Consider the following 21,657-nt stretch of genomic DNA (forward strand, 5'->3'; position numbering starts at 1 on the left):
GTGAGAACTTTGGATTTTATTACAAGGAAATATTGTTCTGTGTACATTATTGGAGAAGACAGTGCCATGATTAGGCATGTGATTTAGAAGACATTTCTAGCATTCCTCAAACCCATTCAACCACATCTGGAACCAGTTGGCAACTTTAGTGTACATATTGCAATCTGAACTACAGTGACTTGCTTCTTTGTCTCTTATAATGTTAGAGCTCATTTAGTCCAACTCCCCAAAGAAAGCTATGTTTTCCATAACATCTCAAATAATAAATGCTCTGGGAGCACATGGTCAGAAGTGGAATGAATATCATCTTTACCTGAATTTCATATGTGCCATTTTAGACCACACCTTCCACATGGCATTTCTCATCTCCATGTTTCTCAGGGTATAGATGAGAGGATTCAACAAGGGAGCAATCACAGTGTAAAACACAGAGATCTCCTTATCCTTGTTTTCACTCCCTGCAGGTAGAACATAAATATAGATACAAGGCACAAAGAATAAAATGACCACCATTACATGAGAGCTGCAGGTGGAGAGAGCTTTGCGTCTCCCTACAGAGGAGTGGGTCCTAAGATTATATAATATGAGAATGTAAGAGGCCACCAGGACAAGAAACACAGCAACCACCACCATTCCTGAGTTTGAAATCACTAAGATATTAACAACATGAATATCTCTGCACACCAGTTTCAAAAGAGGCTTCACATCACATAAGTAATGATCTATCTGATTAGGACCACAGAAAGGTAAATTGAGTACCAAGAGCAATAGAGCAACAGAGTGCCAAAACCCCACACTCCAGGCCATGAAAATCAACAGGTTACACCTCCACCGGTTCATGATGACCATGTAATGCAGGGGCTTGACAATGGCAACATAGCGGTCTAAAGCCATGGACACCAAGATGAATATCTCCACACCTGCCAGCAAGTGGGCAGTGAAGAGCTGGGTCATACAGTTGTTATAGGAAATGTTTTTTCTTGCTGCACCTAAGTCCCTGATTAGTCTGGGGACTACAGTGGAAGTGTAGCAGAGGTCCATGAGGGAAAGGTGGCAGAGAAAGTAGTACATTGGTTGTTCAATTAGATGGCTGCGGATGATCGTGAGTAAGATGATGAAGTTTCCCATTAAGATTGCCAAATAACAGAGCAGGAACAAGAAAAAGAACAGTAGCTCCATTTGTTTATCTCCCCACAAACCCATGAAAACAAATTCTGTGACATTGTTCTGATTTTCCATGAGGTTGAGGTGATTCCAGAGACACAACAGAACTTAATTCATCTGAAATGATAAAGAACATGTGACATCTTCAATAGTGTTTTTTAAGTTTTGGAATATTTATAAAAAAAGATTTAGAGAATTTGTTACACTCTTATTAAACCTTTCAGAGCAAGGGTATCATTATATTTCAAATTATATTTAATGAAAACATATATTATGTTTGAAATTATCGTAAACGTTTTGCAAGCATTGAAGTCATAACAATGCAATGGTTACTATTCTTATACTCATTTTACATATGAGGAAACAGAAAAATAGGTTGGTACACTAATTGCACCAAATCATTAAAGTATTAGGTAGCAACCTACGATATCAGATGCCTGTATCAGATGCAATTTTTATGCTCTTAATGTCTATGCCACATTACTCACTGAGTAAATAGGCTTCCAGCTGTTTTCCACCTCCTTAAAAGATATGGGTCTTACTCCATTTCTGCCATTAACTACCCATATAAGTTTAAACAAATACCATCCCTTCTCTGTGCTACATATATTTGTGTGTGTTGCGTGTAGCTCTCATATTTCTTTTTTGTTTCAATTTTTTATTTAAATTTGAGCTACTTGATATATATGGTAAAATTGGGTTCAGGTCTGAAATTTAATGATTTGTACCTTACTTGTATAACACTCAGTGCTCATCACAAGTGCCCTCCATAATACCCATCACCTATCTAGCTCCTCTTCCTCCCACCTCCTTCCAACAAACCTCATTTTGTTCTCTGTAGTTAAAAGTCTCTTAAGGTTTGCTTCCCTTTCTTTATTTTTTCATTTTTTCCCTTACCTTGTGTTCATCTATTTTGTTTCTTACATTCCACAAATGAATGAGATCATATTGTATTTGTCTTTCTCTGATTGACTTGACTTGTTGCTTATTTTGCTTAACATAATACACTCTAGCTCCATACTCATTGTTGCAAATTGCAAAATTTCTTTTTCTTCTTAGTACTGAGCAATTCATTCTTCCCAATCCTCCTTCTTCAGCTGGTAGTGATACTGGATATGCCTGCCCTGTGCCAAGAGCGAAATAAAGTTCATTGAAGGTTATATTATAGAGGCTTATGATTCTGATATGATTAAGGGTGAAGAAGAATGCTCCCCAAAATGGAAAAGAACAAGTTGTAGTATAAGAAAGAAAACAGATTATCAGTACTTTCATCAGTGAATTGGTTTTCCCTGTGCATTTTTTAATAAATTAATTTTTATTGGTGTTCAATTTACCAACAACAGAATAACACCCAGTGCTCATCCCGTCGTGTCCCCCTCAGTGCCCGTCACCCATTCACCCCCACCCCCGCCCTCCTCCCCTTCCACCACCCCTAGTTCGTTTCCCAGAGTTAGGAGTCTTTATGTTCTGTCTCCCTTTCTGATATTTCCCACACATTTCTTCTCCCTTCCCTTATATTCCCTCTGGGTGGCGCAGTGGTTTAGCGCCTGCCTTTGGCCCAGGGCGCAATCCTGGAGACCCAGGATCAAATCCCACATCAGGCTCCCAGTGCATGGAGCCTGCTTCTCCCTGTGCATTTTGTATTCTACTACAATGGGATAGTTGAAAAACTCATGTTACACATACATTAAATGCAAAGACAAAAATCGGTGTTTGTATCAATTTGTTCTGGGTTGAAACAATAGAGCTTAGCAAAGTATTTTCTATGTATAAATTGATAATATCCAAACCTAGTCCTTATTTATGTGGAAGAATATGATTGGTTAAAGGACATATATGAATTCAAGGATAATCGTTCATAAAATTGTAGAACAAAACTGTAGCAAGTTCAACTCTCAGTTTAGAATGTGTCCTGGACATTGGTGCAAGAGTCAACCCCTCCCAATGTTTGGTCCAGTGTCGCTCAGCTTACAGTGATTGAACATCAGTTAGGAAAACACAGATCCATATAGAAAAACATTCTACAAAGCAATGCCCATAGAATCCTCTGGGAAAGTTCCTTTATGCATGAATATCCCCTGGCTCATCTTCAAATCATTTTCTTTGTGGTATTTATTTAATCAATAGAAACAAAACAAAACCTGTTCCACTTCTCTCTCTCCCCCCCACCCCGATACAAACACACACCACAGATATTTGCACAGTTTTGGAGTAAAGAATTTTGAGTCCATCTTTTAGCATATTTTTTATTTAAAGAGTTTCTTTCAAGAATCTCCCCTTAAATTTTAAGTTACTTGAGAAAAATCTCTGAGGAATTATTTGCAAACACATGTCAACTACAGGTTAAAAAGAAAAAAAGTTTCATTAGCTTATTTGGAAGTGGGGATTATGACTAAGGCATAAGAGTCTATAGATAGTATAAAAATCCATCAAGGACAATTTGACATGATTTTTCTGCCTTTTTAGAAATATTTATTTATTTGAGAGAGAGAGCAAGCAGGGGCAGGGGCAGGAGGAGAGAGAGAATCTCAAGCAGACCCCACACTGAATGTAGAGCCAGTGAAGGACTTGATCTCAAGACCCTGAGATCATGACCTGGGCCCAAACCAAGAGTCAGATGGTTAACTGACTGAGCCACCAAGGCACCCTGATTTTTGGCTTTTTAAAATGATTTGTCATATTTATAATAAAATAAAATGCGAAGTTGAAAGGTATGGGCTGAATTATGTGATATATTTACACTAAAATGTTTAAATACCAAATATTAAGTAATAATATATTCTAGGCACTTTAGTATTTAGTAAGGACTTTTCATATAACAACCATTTCACCTACACTATGACTTGATGAGGTATATTATTGTACTATTGTCCCCGTTTCGCAAATAAGGAAATTTGGACCCAAGGTTACACAAGCACTAAGGGGGAGTCTGTATCTAATCTTTTTCTGTATGATTTGGGAGCTCACACTTCATTTATTTTGCTTAAATACCCTCTCACAAGTATAAAAAAATAATTAAATCTTCAATTTGTCCTCAAATTATCCATATTTTATTCTGAATATCTTTAATGATTTCTCTTAGAAATAACCATGAAGAAAATTTATTCCAGAAGAATTTAAATGTAAAGATAAGATTTCAATAAGGTCAAATTTTTATGTAAAATGAATTGTTAAAAATGCCAATTAGTTTCTCCCAATTTAAATATACATATATATGCGAAAGTTAATATATAAAAATACTATATACACTACACATACATACTTACCAGGATGCTCACTTCTGCAGGATTTTACATCTCTTTGGAATGTCAAGGATCCTTCAGGCTGTTTTGTTTTGTTTTTTAATTTCTATGCCTGTGCTATACAACAGAAAATACATGTGGAATGTCTCTGACTCTCCTGTGAATCTTCCAACCAAAAGAAACTTTCAGGAGAGCATTACTGGGAATACCTTGAATTAAAAGCACAGAGGGGCCTGAAACTCCCACAGGCATCTTACAGTAGCCAATGCATATGTGGTTATTATTTTATAAATAAAGCTCACATTTTTATAAGATCATTGAAGCCCATATATGGGCTTGAGGCTTATTTTATTTATCTCATGAGAGTTTACCTGAGTGATTCAATACTTCTCTAGTGTTATAGCACTGATGTAATATGGGTATTTGTTTTCCCCCTCTCTCCTATCCTAGAATAATTTCCTTAAGGACTGAGGTCTCTGTTGTTTTATCATGATACTATATATGTATATATATATATATATATATATATGCTTATTATATACTTATATATAGTGTATATATATAGTTATATATATATATATAATAAGTATTGAATTTTTTTATCATTCCAATTATAACCTTTTTGTGATACTGGATATTACCTAGTTTGGGATGTGGTTAGAATTTGGAAACATAAAGAATCCTAAATCTGGGAAACGAACTAGGGGTGGTGGAAGGAGAGGAAGGTGGGGGGTGGGGGTGAATGGGTACGGGCACTGAGGGGGGCACTTGACGGGATGAGCACTCGGTGTTATTCTGTATGTTGGCAAATTTGAGACCAATAAAAAATAAATTTATTATTAAAAAAATAAAATAAAATAAAAAATAAATTCATGAAAGCTAAACAAGCAAACAAAAATGAGATGAAAACATATGGTACATCCATATTGTGTGCAGAGTTAGATTTTGATTCCATGCATTCCTTTGTCTACAATGCTGCAGTTAAAATTAGCCCTATTTAAAGATGAAACTGTCCTTATACATATACGTTTAACCAAATTCCCATAATAATTATGTTAATGAAATGTAGCAGGAACAGAGATTTTGCTTATAATAAAGGATACCAGGTGAAAGCAAAAAAAAAAAAAAAGAATTTGGAAAGGCCACAACGCACAATCATTTTCTCTCCTTATTTTAGTTTGTTTTTGTTTTGCTTTCTTTTATCTCCCTCCCTACCTTGGGTGAGAGAGAAATAGAATGTCAGTAGAATCTAATGGGAACAGGCTGAGTAAATGATAGCCCTTAGTTCATACCAGATAATCGTCATGGGTTTTATTTTATAATATATTTTTCTTTCCTATATTGTTTATTTCCATTTCTTCTGCTCGCCCCTTCTGTGCACCCACCATACTCTAACACACTCAACTTCACAAGGCTGGGTCATTACACATTCCTTGGGTTCTCCTACAGCTGTACACATCATGAAAATAACCACTTCCAATACAGCTCTTAAATTATAGCAATTGTCTTCTCCTTGCCACTGGACTCAGACTCATACATGCACTTAATAATGCAGATTCAGAATGCATGAAACAAAATTAAGTAAATCCATATGAAAAAAATATGAATCCATCTTCACAGAAGATTTCAGTGTTCCTTTTTAAATTATTGATAAATAAAGCAAGCAATACATCAGGAAAGATAGAGAAAATCTAAACAATACTTTTAAAAGTATTGTAGACACAAACATAAAATAATACATCTAACAAAGAATACATATTATTTGCATGTGTAGCTGGAATATTTGCACAAGTATTATATTATTAAAAAAGAAAAAGCTGTAACCTCTATTAAAAAAGATACATTACATCAAATCTGAACACAACAAATGTTAGATCAAGATTTATGTATTATTATTTTTTGTGCAAATAGTTTAAAGATGTCTCTGTCAAATAACTTGCTAACTACTACACTAATAGAAGGGACAGTTCAATAACTGCACATAGCAAAATAGCAAAAAATAAAGATTTTTAAGAAAACAATTTAGAAAAATCTTTAAACAATCCAAAAACCACAATCCACAAAATATTTCCCTGATAAAGTCAGAAAAATACGAGGGTATTCACTCTCACTACTTATATTCAACTTTTTACTCAAAAGACTTTTAGTAAACTAGGTTACAAAATAAATAAAAGCATCTTATTGAGAAAAGAAGAAGTAACACTCTCTCTATTAACAAATGACATGATATATATAGAAAATCCTAAAGACTCCACCAAAAATATTAGAAATAATAAATGAATCACATTAAGTTGAAAAATAAAAAATCAACATATAAAAATCAATTGCATTTCTACAAAGTAACGACAAACCCCGAAAGAGAAATTAAGAAAGTGATCCCATTTATAACAGCTTCAAAATCAACAAACTACTTAGGAATAAATTTAACCATGCAGGAAAAACCCTCGTAGACTGAAAACCATAAGACTGGTGAAATGGATTCAAAGATACACAAATAAAAAGAAAGATAATCTCTGCTCATGGATTAGAAAGATAAATACTGTGAAAATATCCATATACCTCAATGCGATCTATAGATTCAATGCAATTCTGATCAAAATACCAATGGCATTTCTCTCAGAAAGAGAAAAAAAATCCTTATTCTCTTTGTAACTACAAAAATACCTTGAATAACCAAAGCAATCTTTGAGAAAGATGAGTAAACCTGGAGACATCCCAAACCTGATTTCAAGCTGGATGACAAAGCTATAGTAAACAAACAGTATGATATTGGCATAAAAACAGGACATGGAACAATGACACAGAACAAAGAACCCAGACAAAAACATACACATACATAGTCAACTGATTTTTGACTAGGGTTCCAAAACACACAATAGGGAAAGAACAATATCATCAAAAAATAGTTTTGAGAAAACTGGATATCCATATGAAAAAAATAAAATAGGACATCTACTTCACAAAATCATAAAATTAAATTGGAGTAAATCAGAGGTAAACATAAGACTTACTACCATAAAACTCCCCAAAGAAAAAAGAGGGAAAAATATTTTTGACTTTAGTTTTGCAAATTATTTCTTGGATCAGACAGAAAAAAAAAGAACCAGGCAACACAATCCAAAAAACAAATGAGACTACATCAAATCAAAGAATTCTGCTCAGAAAAGGAAAGACACAGGACATTGAAAGGCAATCTACAGAATGGGGGAAATATTCACAAAACACGTAATTGATAAGAAGTTTAAAAATCATAAAATACAAGGAAATGCATATTGAATTATTGTAACTTAATAGCAAGTAAATAAATAAATAATCCTGGAGACCCGGGATCGAATCCCACGTCGGGCTCCCGGTGCATGGAGCCTGCTTCTCCCTCTGCCTGTGTCTCTGCCTCTCTCTCTCTCTCTCTGTGACTATCATAAATAAAGAAAGAAAAAAATAAACTATCTTCTTTTTAGTAATAAATTTATTTTTTATTGGTGTTCAATTTGCCAACATACAGAATAATACCCAGTGCTCATCCCATCAAGTGCCCCCCTCAGTACCCACCACCCAGTCACCCACACCCCCCGCCCTCCTCCCCTTCCACCACCCCTAGTTCGTTTCCCAGAGTTAGGAGTCTTCCATGTTCTGTCTCCCTTTCTGATATTTCCCACCCATTTCCTCTCCCTTCCCCTCTATTTCCTTTCACTATTGTTTATATTCCCCAAATGAATAAGATCATATAATGTTTGTGCTTCTCTGATTGACTTATTTCACTCAGCATAACACCCTCCAGTTCCATCCATGTCGTAGCAAATAGTGGGTATTTGTCATTGCTAATGGCTGAGTAATATTCCATTGTATACATAAACCACATCTCCTTTTTGAAGAATTGGACTGAGTCTAAAATACTATACTATTTGAAAACTGTTGAAACATAATGTTTACTATATATAGAAAGTACCAGTCTTTAAGATGCTACTGAAAACCCTACCTTATAGACTTAGATGATCTCAATGATATTTAGGGATTTTCAGGAATAATTACACCTTCAAATTGACCTTTTCTTGGATAGTAAACTTTTGATATGAAAGATAAGACACACTCAGACACAGACTATTTAGGCAATTAGATACCAATTAACGATTCTTGAAAAGTGTTTCTATTGTTCTAAATCTTTCCTTCTAGCCTAAAGCATCAAAATTCTTCATCGAAAATCTGGGATTTGAATTTAGAATGAATTATTTTGAAACACTGTGGAGAAATGGTCTCCAGATGGCTCTGGTCCCATAGGCAAGAGACAAGAAATGTGGAGGAAACACTTTCTTTCTTTCTTTCTTTCTTTCTTTCTTTCTTTCTTTCTTTCTTTCTTTCTTTCTTTCTTTCTTTTCTTTCTTTCTTTCTTTCTTTCTTTCTTTCTTTCTTTCTTCTTCTTCTCTCTCTTTCTTTCTTTCTTTCTTTCTTTCTTTCTTTCTTTCTTTCTTTCTTTTCTTCTCTCTCTTTCTTTCTTTCTTTCTTTCTTTTTCTTTCTTTCTTCTTTCTTTCTTTCTTTCTTTCTTTCTTTCTTTCTTTCTCTTTCTTTTCTTCTTTCTTTTCTTTCTTTCTTTTTTTTTTCCCCCAATTGGTCATTCTTGTAATGAATCTTGGTCTGGAAATGCAAGCCTCCCACAATATTTTCCTCTGGCATCACAGGGATATTTAAAGAGTTTTCCAAAAAGATTCAAGGACCTTGGCTTAGAGCTGCTGCTTTCTCGCTCTGGAATGATTTCCTGTGATGGAAAGACTTTGTCTTAGAAGCAGGTATGCTAAAGAGACATGATTGAGAAACACCCAATTTTGAATAAGGAATTGCATTCCCTCTACTGGGAACCCAACCATGCAAGAATGCCCTTTCTTTTTGTGAACTTTGGTTTCCAAGAAGGCTAAAGGTAATGTGAATAGGAAAATGGCATAATTTGGGTGTGGAGTCCTGTGATGTTCTAAACCTGTTGACTAAAGTCACAGAAAGACCTTTTGCCTCCCTAACAATATTAAAACATTTCTGGAAACTTGCTATTAATTGCATCAGAGCTAGAGCAATAAAATCAATGGAATGAAATTAAACAGAAGCTCTAATAGGCTCCTAATTAGAAATCTCTGGAACTCATGGTCTGGTCAGTAAGGAATACTAGGCAACATTAAAGTTGTGGAGAGATATCAAAACACAAGCAGAAAATTCTAATTTTAACCACAAGAATTGTTCCACATTCTTGTTGCTTGGTATTGTTATTTTTCATGTAGTCATTCAAGGAGGTATGTGGTGATATAGTATTGTGGCTTTAATTTGCTTTCCCTGATGACTAATGATGCTGAGCATTTTTTTCATGTTATTTTTGGCCATTTCCATATTTTTTTAAGTTTTCATTTAAATTCCAGTTAGTTAACATACGAGGTAATATTAGTTTCAGGTGTACAATATAGTGATTCAAATCTATCAGGCTCATCACAAGTGCTCTCCTTATCCCTCCGTACTTATTTAACAACCCCCCCATCTCCCTTCTGGTAACCATCATATTGTTCTCTATTCTCTATTCTTCTATTTAGAAGTCTGTTTCTTGGTTTGCCTCCCTCTCTCTGTCTCTCCCTCCCCACATACTTCTTTGCTTTATTTCTTAAATTTCACATATGACTGAAATCATATGGTATTTATATTTCTCCAACTGACTTATATTGCTAAGCATAATACTTTCTTGCTCCATGTATGTCATTGCAAATGTAAGTTTTCATTCTTTTTGATGGTTGAGTATTCCATTTTATACATATATATATATATATATATATATCATACCACATCAAATCCAACACATTTATCCATTTATGGGGTGATGGATTCTTGAACAGTTTCCATGATTTGGCTATTGTAAATAATGCTGCTGTAAATATTGGGATGCGTGTATCCTTTGAATTAGTACTTTTGTATTCTTTTTCCTTTTTTAAAAGATTTTATTTATTTATTTATTATTTATTTTTAATTTTTTTTCTTTATTTATTTATGATAGTCACAGAGAGAGAGAGAGGGGCAGAGACCCAGGCAGAGGGAGAAGCAGGCTCCATGCAGGGAGCCCGATGTGGGATTCGATCCCCGGTCTCCAGGATCGCGCCCTGGGCCAAAGGCAGGCGCCAAACCACTGCGCCACCCAGGGATCCCCGATTTTATTTATTTATTAATGAGACACACAGACACACACACACACACACACACAGATGCAGGGACACAGGCAGAGGGAGAAGCAGTTTCCATGCAGGGAGCCTGATGCGGGACTTGATCCCAGGACTCCAGGATCACCCCTGGGCTGAAGGTGGCACCAAACTGCTGAGCCACCAGGGCAGCCCACTTTTGTATTCTTTGAGCAAATACCTAGTAGTACAATTTCTGGATTTTTGGGTGACATCCAAAATATATATAGAATTTATAAAACTTAACAATCAAAGAATAATCCTAATAGAAAAGGGCAGAAGACTTGAATAGATATTTTTTCAGAGACGACATGCAGATGGCTAACAGACACATGAAAAGATGCTCAACATCACTGATCATCAAGAAACACAAATCAAACCTTCAATGAGAAATCACCTCACACTTGTCAGAATGCCTAAAATCTACAGTACAAGAAGGAAAAGATGTAGGCAAGGATGTGGAAAAAGGGGAACACTTTTGCACTGTCAGTGGTAATGCAAAGAGGTGCAGCCTCTCTAGAAAATAGTACAGAGGTTCCTCAAAAAGGTAAAAACATAACTACCCTCTGACTCAGCATTTGCATCCTTTTGTGTTAATTTCTTTCCAAGTTCATTGTACAACATAAAAATAGTAGTTCTCAGTTTTTTATTCCTTCTCTCTAAGCATTCTTTATATATTCTTGGTATAGTTCTTTTTACTATATATATCATATATTAAAATAGATAGAAGCTATATTTTTATATAGTTTACATATCAATTACATATACAAATTTTATATAATGTAAAATGTTCATAAAGTGTATGTCTATATATAGCTTTTTCCTAGTGCATGGATAACCTTTACATATTTTAAAAATTAACATCTAATGAGAAAAAGAATTAAAATCTTAACATTTTTTCTAATAATTTCTTATAATAATTAAATTTTTTATAATTATTTTGCAATATTTAATAAAGATTATCCACCCCCAAGGTTAAAAATACTCTTTTTTCATATTTTTATAGATTTTTCTTTTAACATCTAAATGTCAGATTCATTTTTGGTTAAATTTTGTGTTTAGTATGAGATAGTATCTGTGGTTCATTCTTTTTCTCATATGGATATCCAATTGGCCCAGCATAATTAGTAGAAAAAAAGTCTATTCTTTCCTTCATAGAATTACCTTGACATCTTTGTAAAAAAAATCACACATTTAGATCTATTTATGGACATTCTATTGTTTCGATGATCTATATGTTTATCCTTATAGCAATACCACACAGCGTTGTTATGGGAGCTTAATATAGATCTTTTATTTAGCTAGAATAAATTTTCTAACTATTCTCTTTTTTTCTCCCTAGATTTTACATGTAAGTGGTAGTACACAGTATTTGTCTTTCCCCTTCTGGCTTCTTTTACTTAGCATAATGCTTTCCAGATTTACCATGACATTGCAAATGGCAAGATTTTCTTCTTTTAAATGGGCAAATAATATTTATCTTCTTTATTCATTCATTTATAGAAGGACATTTATTTTTCCCCATATCTTGATTATTGCAAATAATGCTGAAGTTAATATGGGTGTGCAGATATGTCATGTTACTAATTTTTTTAAATTGTATGTGTTTAAGTAGGCTTCACACCCAAGGTGAAGCTTAAGCTCCAGGTCCTGAGATCAAGAGTCACATGCTCTACAGACTGAACCAACCAGGAACCCCCAAGGTGCTTAATTTAAGTCTTTTAAAAATACGCAGAGTAGGATTGGTACATCATATCTATGCTAGTACATTTTTTAAGTTTTTGAAGTCTGACCATATTCTTTCTCTAATGGCCATGCAATTTTGCATTGCCACCAACAGTGTATAAGAGTTTCCTTTTGTTCCCATTCCTGCTAATATTTGTTATCTCTTGTCTTTGTTTTATAATAACAGTCTGAATAGGTGTGAGGTGATATTCAATTGTGGTTTTGATTTACACTTCCCGTTAATGATGTTGAGCACCTTTTCATATATTCTTTGCCCTTTTATATGTCTTCTTTGAAAAAATGACTATTCAGGTCTTTTGCCCAATTTCAATTGGATTATTTGTTTATTTACTTGCTATTAAGTTACAATAATTCAATATGCATTTCCTTGTATTTTATGATTTTTAAACTTCTTATCAATTACGTGTTTTGTGAATATTTCCCCCATTCTGTAGATTGCCTTTCAATGTCCTGTGTCTTTCCTTTTCTGAGCAGAATTCTTTGATTTGATGTAGTCTCATTTGTTTTTTGGATTTTGTTGCCTGGTTCTTCTTCTTTTTTTTTTTTTTCTTTTTTTTTCTGTCTGATCCAAGAAATAATTTGCAAAACTAAAGTCAAAAATCTTTTGCCCTCTTTTTTCTTTGGGGAGTTTTATGATAGTAAGTCTTATGTTTACCTCTGATTTACTCCAATTTAATTTTATGATTTTTGTGAAGTAGATGTCCTATTTTATTTTTTTCATATGGATATCCAGTTTTCTCAAAACTATTTTTTGAACATATTGTTCTTTCCCTATTGTGTGTTTTGGAACCCTAGTCAAAAATCAGTTGACTATATATGTGTATGTTGTCTAGGTTCTTTGTTCTGTGTCACTGTTCCATGTACTGTTTTTATGGCAATATCATACTGTTTGTTTACTATAGCTTTGTCATCCAGCTTGAAATTAGGTATGGGATGCCTCCAGGTTTACTCTTCTTTCTCAAAGATTGCTTTGGTTATTCAGGGTATTTTTGTAGTTCCAAAGAGAATAAGGATTTTTTTTGTCTCTTTCTGAGAGAAATGCCATTGGTATTTTGATCAGAATTGCATTGAATCTATAGATCGCATTGAGGTATATGGATATTTTCACAATATTTATCTTTCTAATCCATGAGCAGAGATTATCTTTCTTTTTATTTGTGTATCTTTGAATCCATTTCATCAAAGTCTTATGTTTTTCAGTCTACGAGGGTTTTTCCTGCATGGTTAAATTTATTTCTAAGTAGTTTATTGATTTTGAAGCTGTTATAAATGGGATCACTTTCTTAATTTCTCTTTTGGGGTTTGTCGTTACTTTGTAGAAATGCAATTGATTTTTATATGTTGATTTTTTATTTTTCAACTTAATGTGATTCATTTATTATTTCTAATATTTTTGGTGGAGTCTTTAGGATTTTCTATATATATCATGTCATTTATTAATAGAGAGAGTGTTACTTCTTCTTTTCTCAATAAGATGCTTTTATTTATTTTGTAACCTAGTTTACTAAAAGTCTTTTGAGTAAAAAGTTGAATATAAGTAGTGAGAGTGAATACCCTCGTATCTTTCTGACTTTATCAGGGAAATATTTTGTGGATTGTGGTTTTTGGATTGTTTAAAGATTTTTCTAAATTGTTTTCTTAAAAATCTTTATTTTTTGCTATGTGCAGTTATTGAACTGTCCCTTCTATTAGTGTAGTAGTTAGCAAGTTATTTGACAGAGACATCTTTAAACTATTTGCACAAAAAATAATAATACATAAATCTTGATCTAACATTTGTTGTGTTCAGATTTGATGTAATGTATCTTTTTTAATAGAGGTTACAGCTTTTTCTTTTTTAATAATATAATACTTGTGCAAATATTCCAGCTACACATGCAAATAATATGTATTCTTTGTTAGATGTATTATTTTATGTTTGTGTCTACAATACTTTTAAAAGTATTGTTTAGATTTTCTCTATCTTTCCTGATGTATTGCTTGCTTTATTTATCAATAATTTAAAAAGGAACACTGAAATCTTCTGTGAAGATGGATTCATATTTTTTCATATGGATTTACTTAATTTTGTTTCATGCATTCTGAATCTGCATTATTAAGTGCATGTATGAGTCTGAGTCCAGTGGCAAGGAGAAGACAATTGCTATAATTTAAGAGCTGTATTGGAAGTGGTTATTTTCATGATGTGTACAGCTGTAGGAGAACCCAAGGAATGTGTAATGACCCAGCCTTGTGAAGTTGAGTGTGTTAGAGTATGGTGGGTGCACAGAAGGGGCGAGCAGAAGAAATGGAAATAAACAATATAGGAAAGAAAATATATTATAAAATAAAACTCATGACGATTATCTGGTATGAACTAAGGGCTATCATATACTCAGCCTGTTCCCATTAGATTCTACTGACATTCTATTTCTCTCTCACCCAAGGTAGGGAGGGAGATAAAAGAAAGCAAAACAAAAACAAACTAAAATAAGGAGAGAAAATGATTGTGCATTGTGGCCTTTCCAAATTCTTTTTTTTTTTTTTTTGCTTTCACCTGGTATCCTTTATTATAAGCAAAATCTCTGTTCCTGCTACATTTCATTAACATAATTATTATGGGAATTTGGTTAAACGTATATGTATAAGGACAGTTTCATCTTTAAATAGGGCTAATTTTAACTGCAGCATTGTAGACAAAGGAATGCATGGAATCAAAATCTAACTCTGCACACAATATGGATGTACCATATGTTTTCATCTCATTTTTGTTTGCTTGTTTAGCTTTCATGAATTTATTTTTTATTTTATTTTATTTTTTTAATAATAAATTTATTTTTTATTGGTCTCAAATTTGCCAACATACAGAATAACACCGAGTGCTCATCCCGTCAAGTGCCCCCCTCAGTGCCCGTACCCATTCACCCCCACCCCCCACCTTCCTCTCCTTCCACCACCCCTAGTTCGTTCCCCAGATTTAGGATTCTTTATATTTCCAAATTCTAACCACATCCCAAACTAGGTAATATCCAGTATCACAAAAAGGTTATAATTGGAATGATAAAAAAATTCAATACTTATTATATATATATATATATATAACCATATATATACACTATATATAAGTATATAATAAGTATATATATATATATCTATACATATATAGTATCATGATAAAACAACAGAGACCTCAGTCCTTAAGGAAATTATTCTAGGATAGGAGAGAGGGGGAAAACAAATACCCATATTACATCAGTGCTATAACACTAGAGAAGTATTGAATCACTCAGGTAAACTCTCATGAGATAAATAAAATAAGCCTCAAGCCCATATATGGGCTTCAATGATCTTATAAAAATGTGAGCTTTATTTATAAAATAATAACCACATATGCATTGGCTACTGTAAGATGCCTGTGGGAGTTTCAGGCCCCTCTGTGCTTTTAATTCAAGGTATTCCCAGTAATGCTCTCCTGAAAGTTTCTTTTGGTTGGAAGATTCACAGGAGAGTCAGAGACATTCCACATGTATTTTCTGTTGTATAGCACAGGCATAGAAATTAAAAAACAAAACAAAACAGCCTGAAGGATCCTTGACATTCCAAAGAGATGTAAAATCCTGCAGAAGTGAGCATCCTGGTAAGTATGTATGTGTGTGTGTATATAGTATTTTTATATATTAATTTTCGCATATATATGTATATTTAAATTGGGAGAAACTAATTGGCATTTTTAACAATTCATTTTACATAAAAATTTGACCTTATTGAAATCTTATCTTTACATTTAAATTCTTCTGGAATAAATTTTCTTCATGGTTATTTCTAAGAGAAATCATTAAAGATATTCAGAATAAAATATGGATAATTTGAGGACAAATTGAAGATTTAATTATTTTTTTATACTTATGAGAGGGTATTTAAGCAAAATAAATGAAGTGTGAGCTCCCAAATCATACATAAAAAGATTAGATACAGACTCCCCCTTAGTGCTTGTGTAACCTTGGGTCCAAATTTCCTTATTTGCGAAACGGGGACAATAGTACAATAATATACCTCATCAAGTCATAGTGTAGGTGAAATGGTTGTTATATGAAAAGTCCTTACTAAATACTAAAGTGCCTAGAATATATTATTACTTAATATTTGGTATTTAAACATTTTAGTGTAAATATATCACATAATTCAGCCCATACCTTTCAACTTCGCATTTTATTTTATTATAAATATGACAAATCATTTTAAAAAGCCAAAAATCAGGGTGCCTTGGTGGCTCAGTCAGTTAACCATCTGACTCTTGGTTTGGGCCCAGGTCATGATCTCAGGGTCTTGAGATCAAGTCCTTCACTGGCTCTACATTCAGTGTGGGGTCTGCTTGAGATTCTCTCTCTCCTCCTGCCCCTGCCCCTGCTTGCTCTCTCTCTCAAATAAATAAATATTTCTAAAAAGGCAGAAAAATCATGTCAAATTGTCCTTGATGGATTTTTATACTATCTATAGACTCTTATGCCTTAGTCATAATCCCCACTTCCAAATAAGCTAATGAAATTTTTTTTCTTTTTAACCTGTAGTTGACATGTGTTTGCAAATAATTCCTCAGAGATTTTTCTCAAGTAACTTAAAATTTAAGGGGAGATTCTTGAAAGAAACTCTTTAAATAAAAAATATGCTAAAAGATGGACTCAAAATTCTTTACTCCAAAACTGTGCAAATATCTGTGGTGTGTGTTTGTATCGGGGTGGGGGGGAGAGCGAGAAGTGGAACAGGTTTTGTTTTGTTTCTATTGATTAAATAAATACCACAAAGAAAATGATTTGAAGATGAGCCAGGGGATAGTCATGCATAAAGGAACTTTCCCAGAGGATTCTATGGGCATTGCTTTGTAGAATGTTTTTCTATATGGATCTGTGTTTTCCTAACTGATGTTCAATCACTGTAAGCTGAGTGACACTGGACCAAACATTGGGAGGGGTTGACTCTTGCACCAATGTCCAGGACACATTCTAAACTGAGAGTTGAACTTGCTACAGTTTTGTTCTACAATTTTATGAACGATTATCCTTGAATTCATATATGTCCTTTAACCAATCATATTCTTCCACATAAATAAGGACTAGGTTTGGATATTATCAATTTATACATAGAAAATACTTTGCTAAGCTCTATTGTTTCAACCCAGAACAAATTGATACAAACACCGATTTTTGTCTTTGCATTTAATGTATGTGTAACATGAGTTTTTCAACTATCCCATTGTAGTAGAATACAAAATGCACAGGGAGAAGCAGGCTCCATGCACTGGGAGCCTGATGTGGGATTTGATCCTGGGTCTCCAGGATTGCGCCCTGGGCCAAAGGCAGGCGCTAAACCACTGCGCCACCCAGAGGGAATATAAGGGAAGGGAGAAGAAATGTGTGGGAAATATCAGAAAGGGAGACAGAACATAAAGACTCCTAACTCTGGGAAACGAACTAGGGGTGGTGGAAGGGGAGGAGGGCGGGGGTGGGGGTGAATGGGTGACGGGCACTGAGGGGGACACGACGGGATGAGCACTGGGTGTTATTCTGTTGTTGGTAAATTGAACACCAATAAAAATTAATTTATTAAAAAATGCACAGGGAAAACCAATTCACTGATGAAAGTACTGATAATCTGTTTTCTTATACTACAACTTGTTCTTTTCCATTTTGGGGAGCATTCTTCTTCACCCTTAATCATATCAGAATCATAAGCCTCTATAATATAACCTTCAATGAACTTTATTTCGCTCTTGGCACAGGGCAGGCATATCCAGTATCACTACCAGCTGAAGAAGGAGGATTGGGAAGAATGAATTGCTCAGTACTAAGAAGAAAAAGAAATTTTGCAATTTGCAACAATGAGTATGGAGCTAGAGTGTATTATGTTAAGCAAAATAAGCAACAAGTCAAGTCAATCAGAGAAAGACAAATACAATATGATCTCATTCATTTGTGGAATGTAAGAAACAAAATAGATGAACACAAGGTAAGGGAAAAAATGAAAAAATAAAGAAAGGGAAGCAAACCTTAAGAGACTTTTAACTACAGAGAACAAAATGAGGTTTGTTGGAAGGAGGTGGGAGGAAGAGGAGCTAGATAGGTGATGGGTATTATGGAGGGCACTTGTGATGAGCACTGAGTGTTATACAAGTAAGGTACAAATCATTAAATTTCAGACCTGAACCCAATTTTACCATATATATCAAGTAGCTCAAATTTAAATAAAAAATTGAAACAAAAAAGAAATATGAGAGCTACACGCAACACACACAAATATATGTAGCACAGAGAAGGGATGGTATTTGTTTAAACTTATATGGGTAGTTAATGGCAGAAATGGAGTAAGACCCATATCTTTTAAGGAGGTGGAAAACAGCTGGAAGCCTATTTACTCAGTGAGTAATGTGGCATAGACATTAAGAGCATAAAAATTGCATCTGATACAGGCATCTGATATCGTAGGTTGCTACCTAATACTTTAATGATTTGGTGCAATTAGTGTACCAACCTATTTTTCTGTTTCCTCATATGTAAAATGAGTATAAGAATAGTAACCATTGCATTGTTATGACTTCAATGCTTGCAAAACGTTTACGATAATTTCAAACATAATATATGTTTTCATTAAATATAATTTGAAATATAATGATACCCTTGCTCTGAAAAGGTTTAATAAGAGTGTAACAAATTCTCTAAATCTTTTTTTATAAATATTCCAAAACTTAAAAAACACTATTGAAGATGTCACATGTTCTTTATCATTTCAGATGAATTAAGTTCTGTTGTGTCTCTGGAATCACCTCAACCTCATGGAAAATCAGAACAATGTCACAGAATTTGTTTTCATGGGTTTGTGGGGAGATAAACAAATGGAGCTACTGTTCTTTTTCTTGTTCCTGCTCTGTTATTTGGCAATCTTAATGGGAAACTTCATCATCTTACTCACGATCATCCGCAGCCATCTAATTGAACAACCAATGTACTACTTTCTCTGCCACCTTTCCCTCATGGACCTCTGCTACACTTCCACTGTAGTCCCCAGACTAATCAGGGACTTAGGTGCAGCAAGAAAAAACATTTCCTATAACAACTGTATGACCCAGCTCTTCACTGCCCACTTGCTGGCAGGTGTGGAGATATTCATCTTGGTGTCCATGGCTTTAGACCGCTATGTTGCCATTGTCAAGCCCCTGCATTACATGGTCATCATGAACCGGTGGAGGTGTAACCTGTTGATTTTCATGGCCTGGAGTGTGGGGTTTTGGCACTCTGTTGCTCTATTGCTCTTGGTACTCAATTTACCTTTCTGTGGTCCTAATCAGATAGATCATTACTTATGTGATGTGAAGCCTCTTTTGAAACTGGTGTGCAGAGATATTCATGTTGTTAATATCTTAGTGATTTCAAACTCAGGAATGGTGGTGGTTGCTGTGTTTCTTGTCCTGGTGGCCTCTTACATTCTCATATTATATAATCTTAGGACCCACTCCTCTGTAGGGAGACGCAAAGCTCTCTCCACCTGCAGCTCTCATGTAATGGTGGTCATTTTATTCTTTGTGCCTTGTATCTATATTTATGTTCTACCTGCAGGGAGTGAAAACAAGGATAAGGAGATCTCTGTGTTTTACACTGTGATTGCTCCCTTGTTGAATCCTCTCATCTATACCCTGAGAAACATGGAGATGAGAAATGCCATGTGGAAGGTGTGGTCTAAAATGGCACATATGAAATTCAGGTAAAGATGATATTCATTCCACTTCTGACCATGTGCTCCCAGAGCATTTATTATTTGAGATGTTATGGAAAACATAGCTTTCTTTGGGGAGTTGGACTAAATGAGCTCTAACATTATAAGAGACAAAGAAGCAAGTCACTGTAGTTCAGATTGCAATATGTACACTAAAGTTGCCAACTGGTTCCAGATGTGGTTGAATGGGTTTGAGGAATGCTAGAAATGTCTTCTAAATCACATGCCTAATCATGGCACTGTCTTCTCCAATAATGTACACAGAACAATATTTCCTTGTAATAAAATCCAAAGTTCTCACTTGTTTATCACAATTGGTCCTGGCCGAATCTGCTAGTCTCAGAAGGCACTATAATGGTAGAAAGGATGGTGTTAAAATGACAAGTTTTTGGGTCAGGGAGAGCTCAGTAATTACTAACTCCGGTACATTTGTATCTTTGTGTCTTGGTTATTTGCTTTAATTATATATGCATCTCCATCTTTCAAATATCTATGAAATGTGTAGTACTGTACTTTATAAAGTTGAAATATTGCCTTGGCTAACACGTGTGTAGATTGAGGAGGGCATATGGCTTCTAGAAACATAGATTTTTTTGTCTTTTTGTACTTTTCTTCATTTCTTTCCCTTTCCTAGGCTGCTTTCAGTCAGCTACACTGCACTCCTTACATTCTCCAAACATACTCTAAAGTCTATCAGCTCTATGACTGTTTTTTCTATCTTTTCTGCTTATAATGCTGCTCCCATGATGCATTAGTGTTCATGTCTTACATATAAGACACATTTCTGATATTTTCTTATTCCAGAAGATTTTGCCAATTCATAAACAAACCAGTAGTATTTATTATTTATTCCTTGTCCTTTTGTTGCTATGAATCTGTGCAATTACTCCTTTTGAAATAATCCTCTGTTCCATATTGGTGTTTCTTCTTATGTGTTTTTCCAGTTTGATTGAGTCAACTCAGTCAAAATGTACTGTATCTTTATTTTTCTTTTATCCATTTTCTAGGAATAAGCCCATACAAATTAATAAATAAACAGTGAATTAAATTCAAAGATGCTATCTTTTCTTTTTATTGGATTTTACATGCTGTTCTCATATCCAGAACTTCCCCTTATGTTATGAACTATCATGCATTAGTAATAAAATATGTACTGTCTGAAAGGTTAAAAACTAAACATACATCCCATGTAGCTCTCAGGAAAGGAATAAATCCATGAGATTCCAGCTCCCTTTTATGTCTTTTTACTTATTTTCTACATCTGAAGGTGCTATTACTTTAATTTTCTTTTATCCTCTTGTCTTTTGAATCACATAATCCCATTAGCTCTGTGTCTTGGTTTCCATTTGTGTAGACATTTATCTCTGCTGAAGCATTTGCCTTTTCTCAGAAGAATGAATGCATATTTTGCACATAGAGTTTGCTCAGCTGAATTACTCCTGCCCGAGAGTAAGAAGTCCAGGAAAAACCATAAATGTGATGGTGTTTATCTTCTATCTCGCGAAACCTTCCTTTGTTATTTGTAGTCTTACAACTTTTCACATCTAACTGATTACTGATTTTT

The 21,657-nt window shown here is 34.3% G+C and overlaps 2 protein-coding genes across 2 annotated transcripts; one reads left to right on the plus strand and one right to left on the minus strand.

The window, feature by feature from the left end:
* Positions 1-309: 309 nt before the first annotated feature.
* On the minus strand, positions 310-1,239 carry LOC129510421 (olfactory receptor 4P4-like). The gene has a single exon (XM_055326611.1). The coding sequence runs from the start codon at positions 1,237-1,239 to the stop codon at positions 310-312; it is 930 nt and encodes a 309-aa protein (XP_055182586.1).
* A 17,916-nt stretch (positions 1,240-19,155) lies between these two features.
* LOC129510350 (olfactory receptor 4P4-like) lies at positions 19,156-20,085 on the plus strand. The gene has a single exon (XM_055326497.1). The coding sequence runs from the start codon at positions 19,156-19,158 to the stop codon at positions 20,083-20,085; it is 930 nt and encodes a 309-aa protein (XP_055182472.1).
* Positions 20,086-21,657: the final 1,572 nt, after the last annotated feature.

The sequence above is a fragment of the Nyctereutes procyonoides genome, unplaced genomic scaffold (assembly GCF_905146905.1).
Source record: "Nyctereutes procyonoides isolate TBG_1078 unplaced genomic scaffold, NYPRO_anot_genome, whole genome shotgun sequence".
In the NCBI taxonomy this organism is placed as follows: domain Eukaryota; kingdom Metazoa; phylum Chordata; class Mammalia; order Carnivora; family Canidae; genus Nyctereutes; species Nyctereutes procyonoides.

What these genes read in the sequence shown, in the direction of transcription:
- LOC129510421 (XM_055326611.1), bottom strand. Translation starts at nt 1,239, where the DNA reads ATGGAAAATCAGAACAATGTCACAGAATTTGTTTTCATGGGTTTGTGG.
- LOC129510350 (XM_055326497.1), top strand. Translation starts at nt 19,156, where the DNA reads ATGGAAAATCAGAACAATGTCACAGAATTTGTTTTCATGGGTTTGTGG.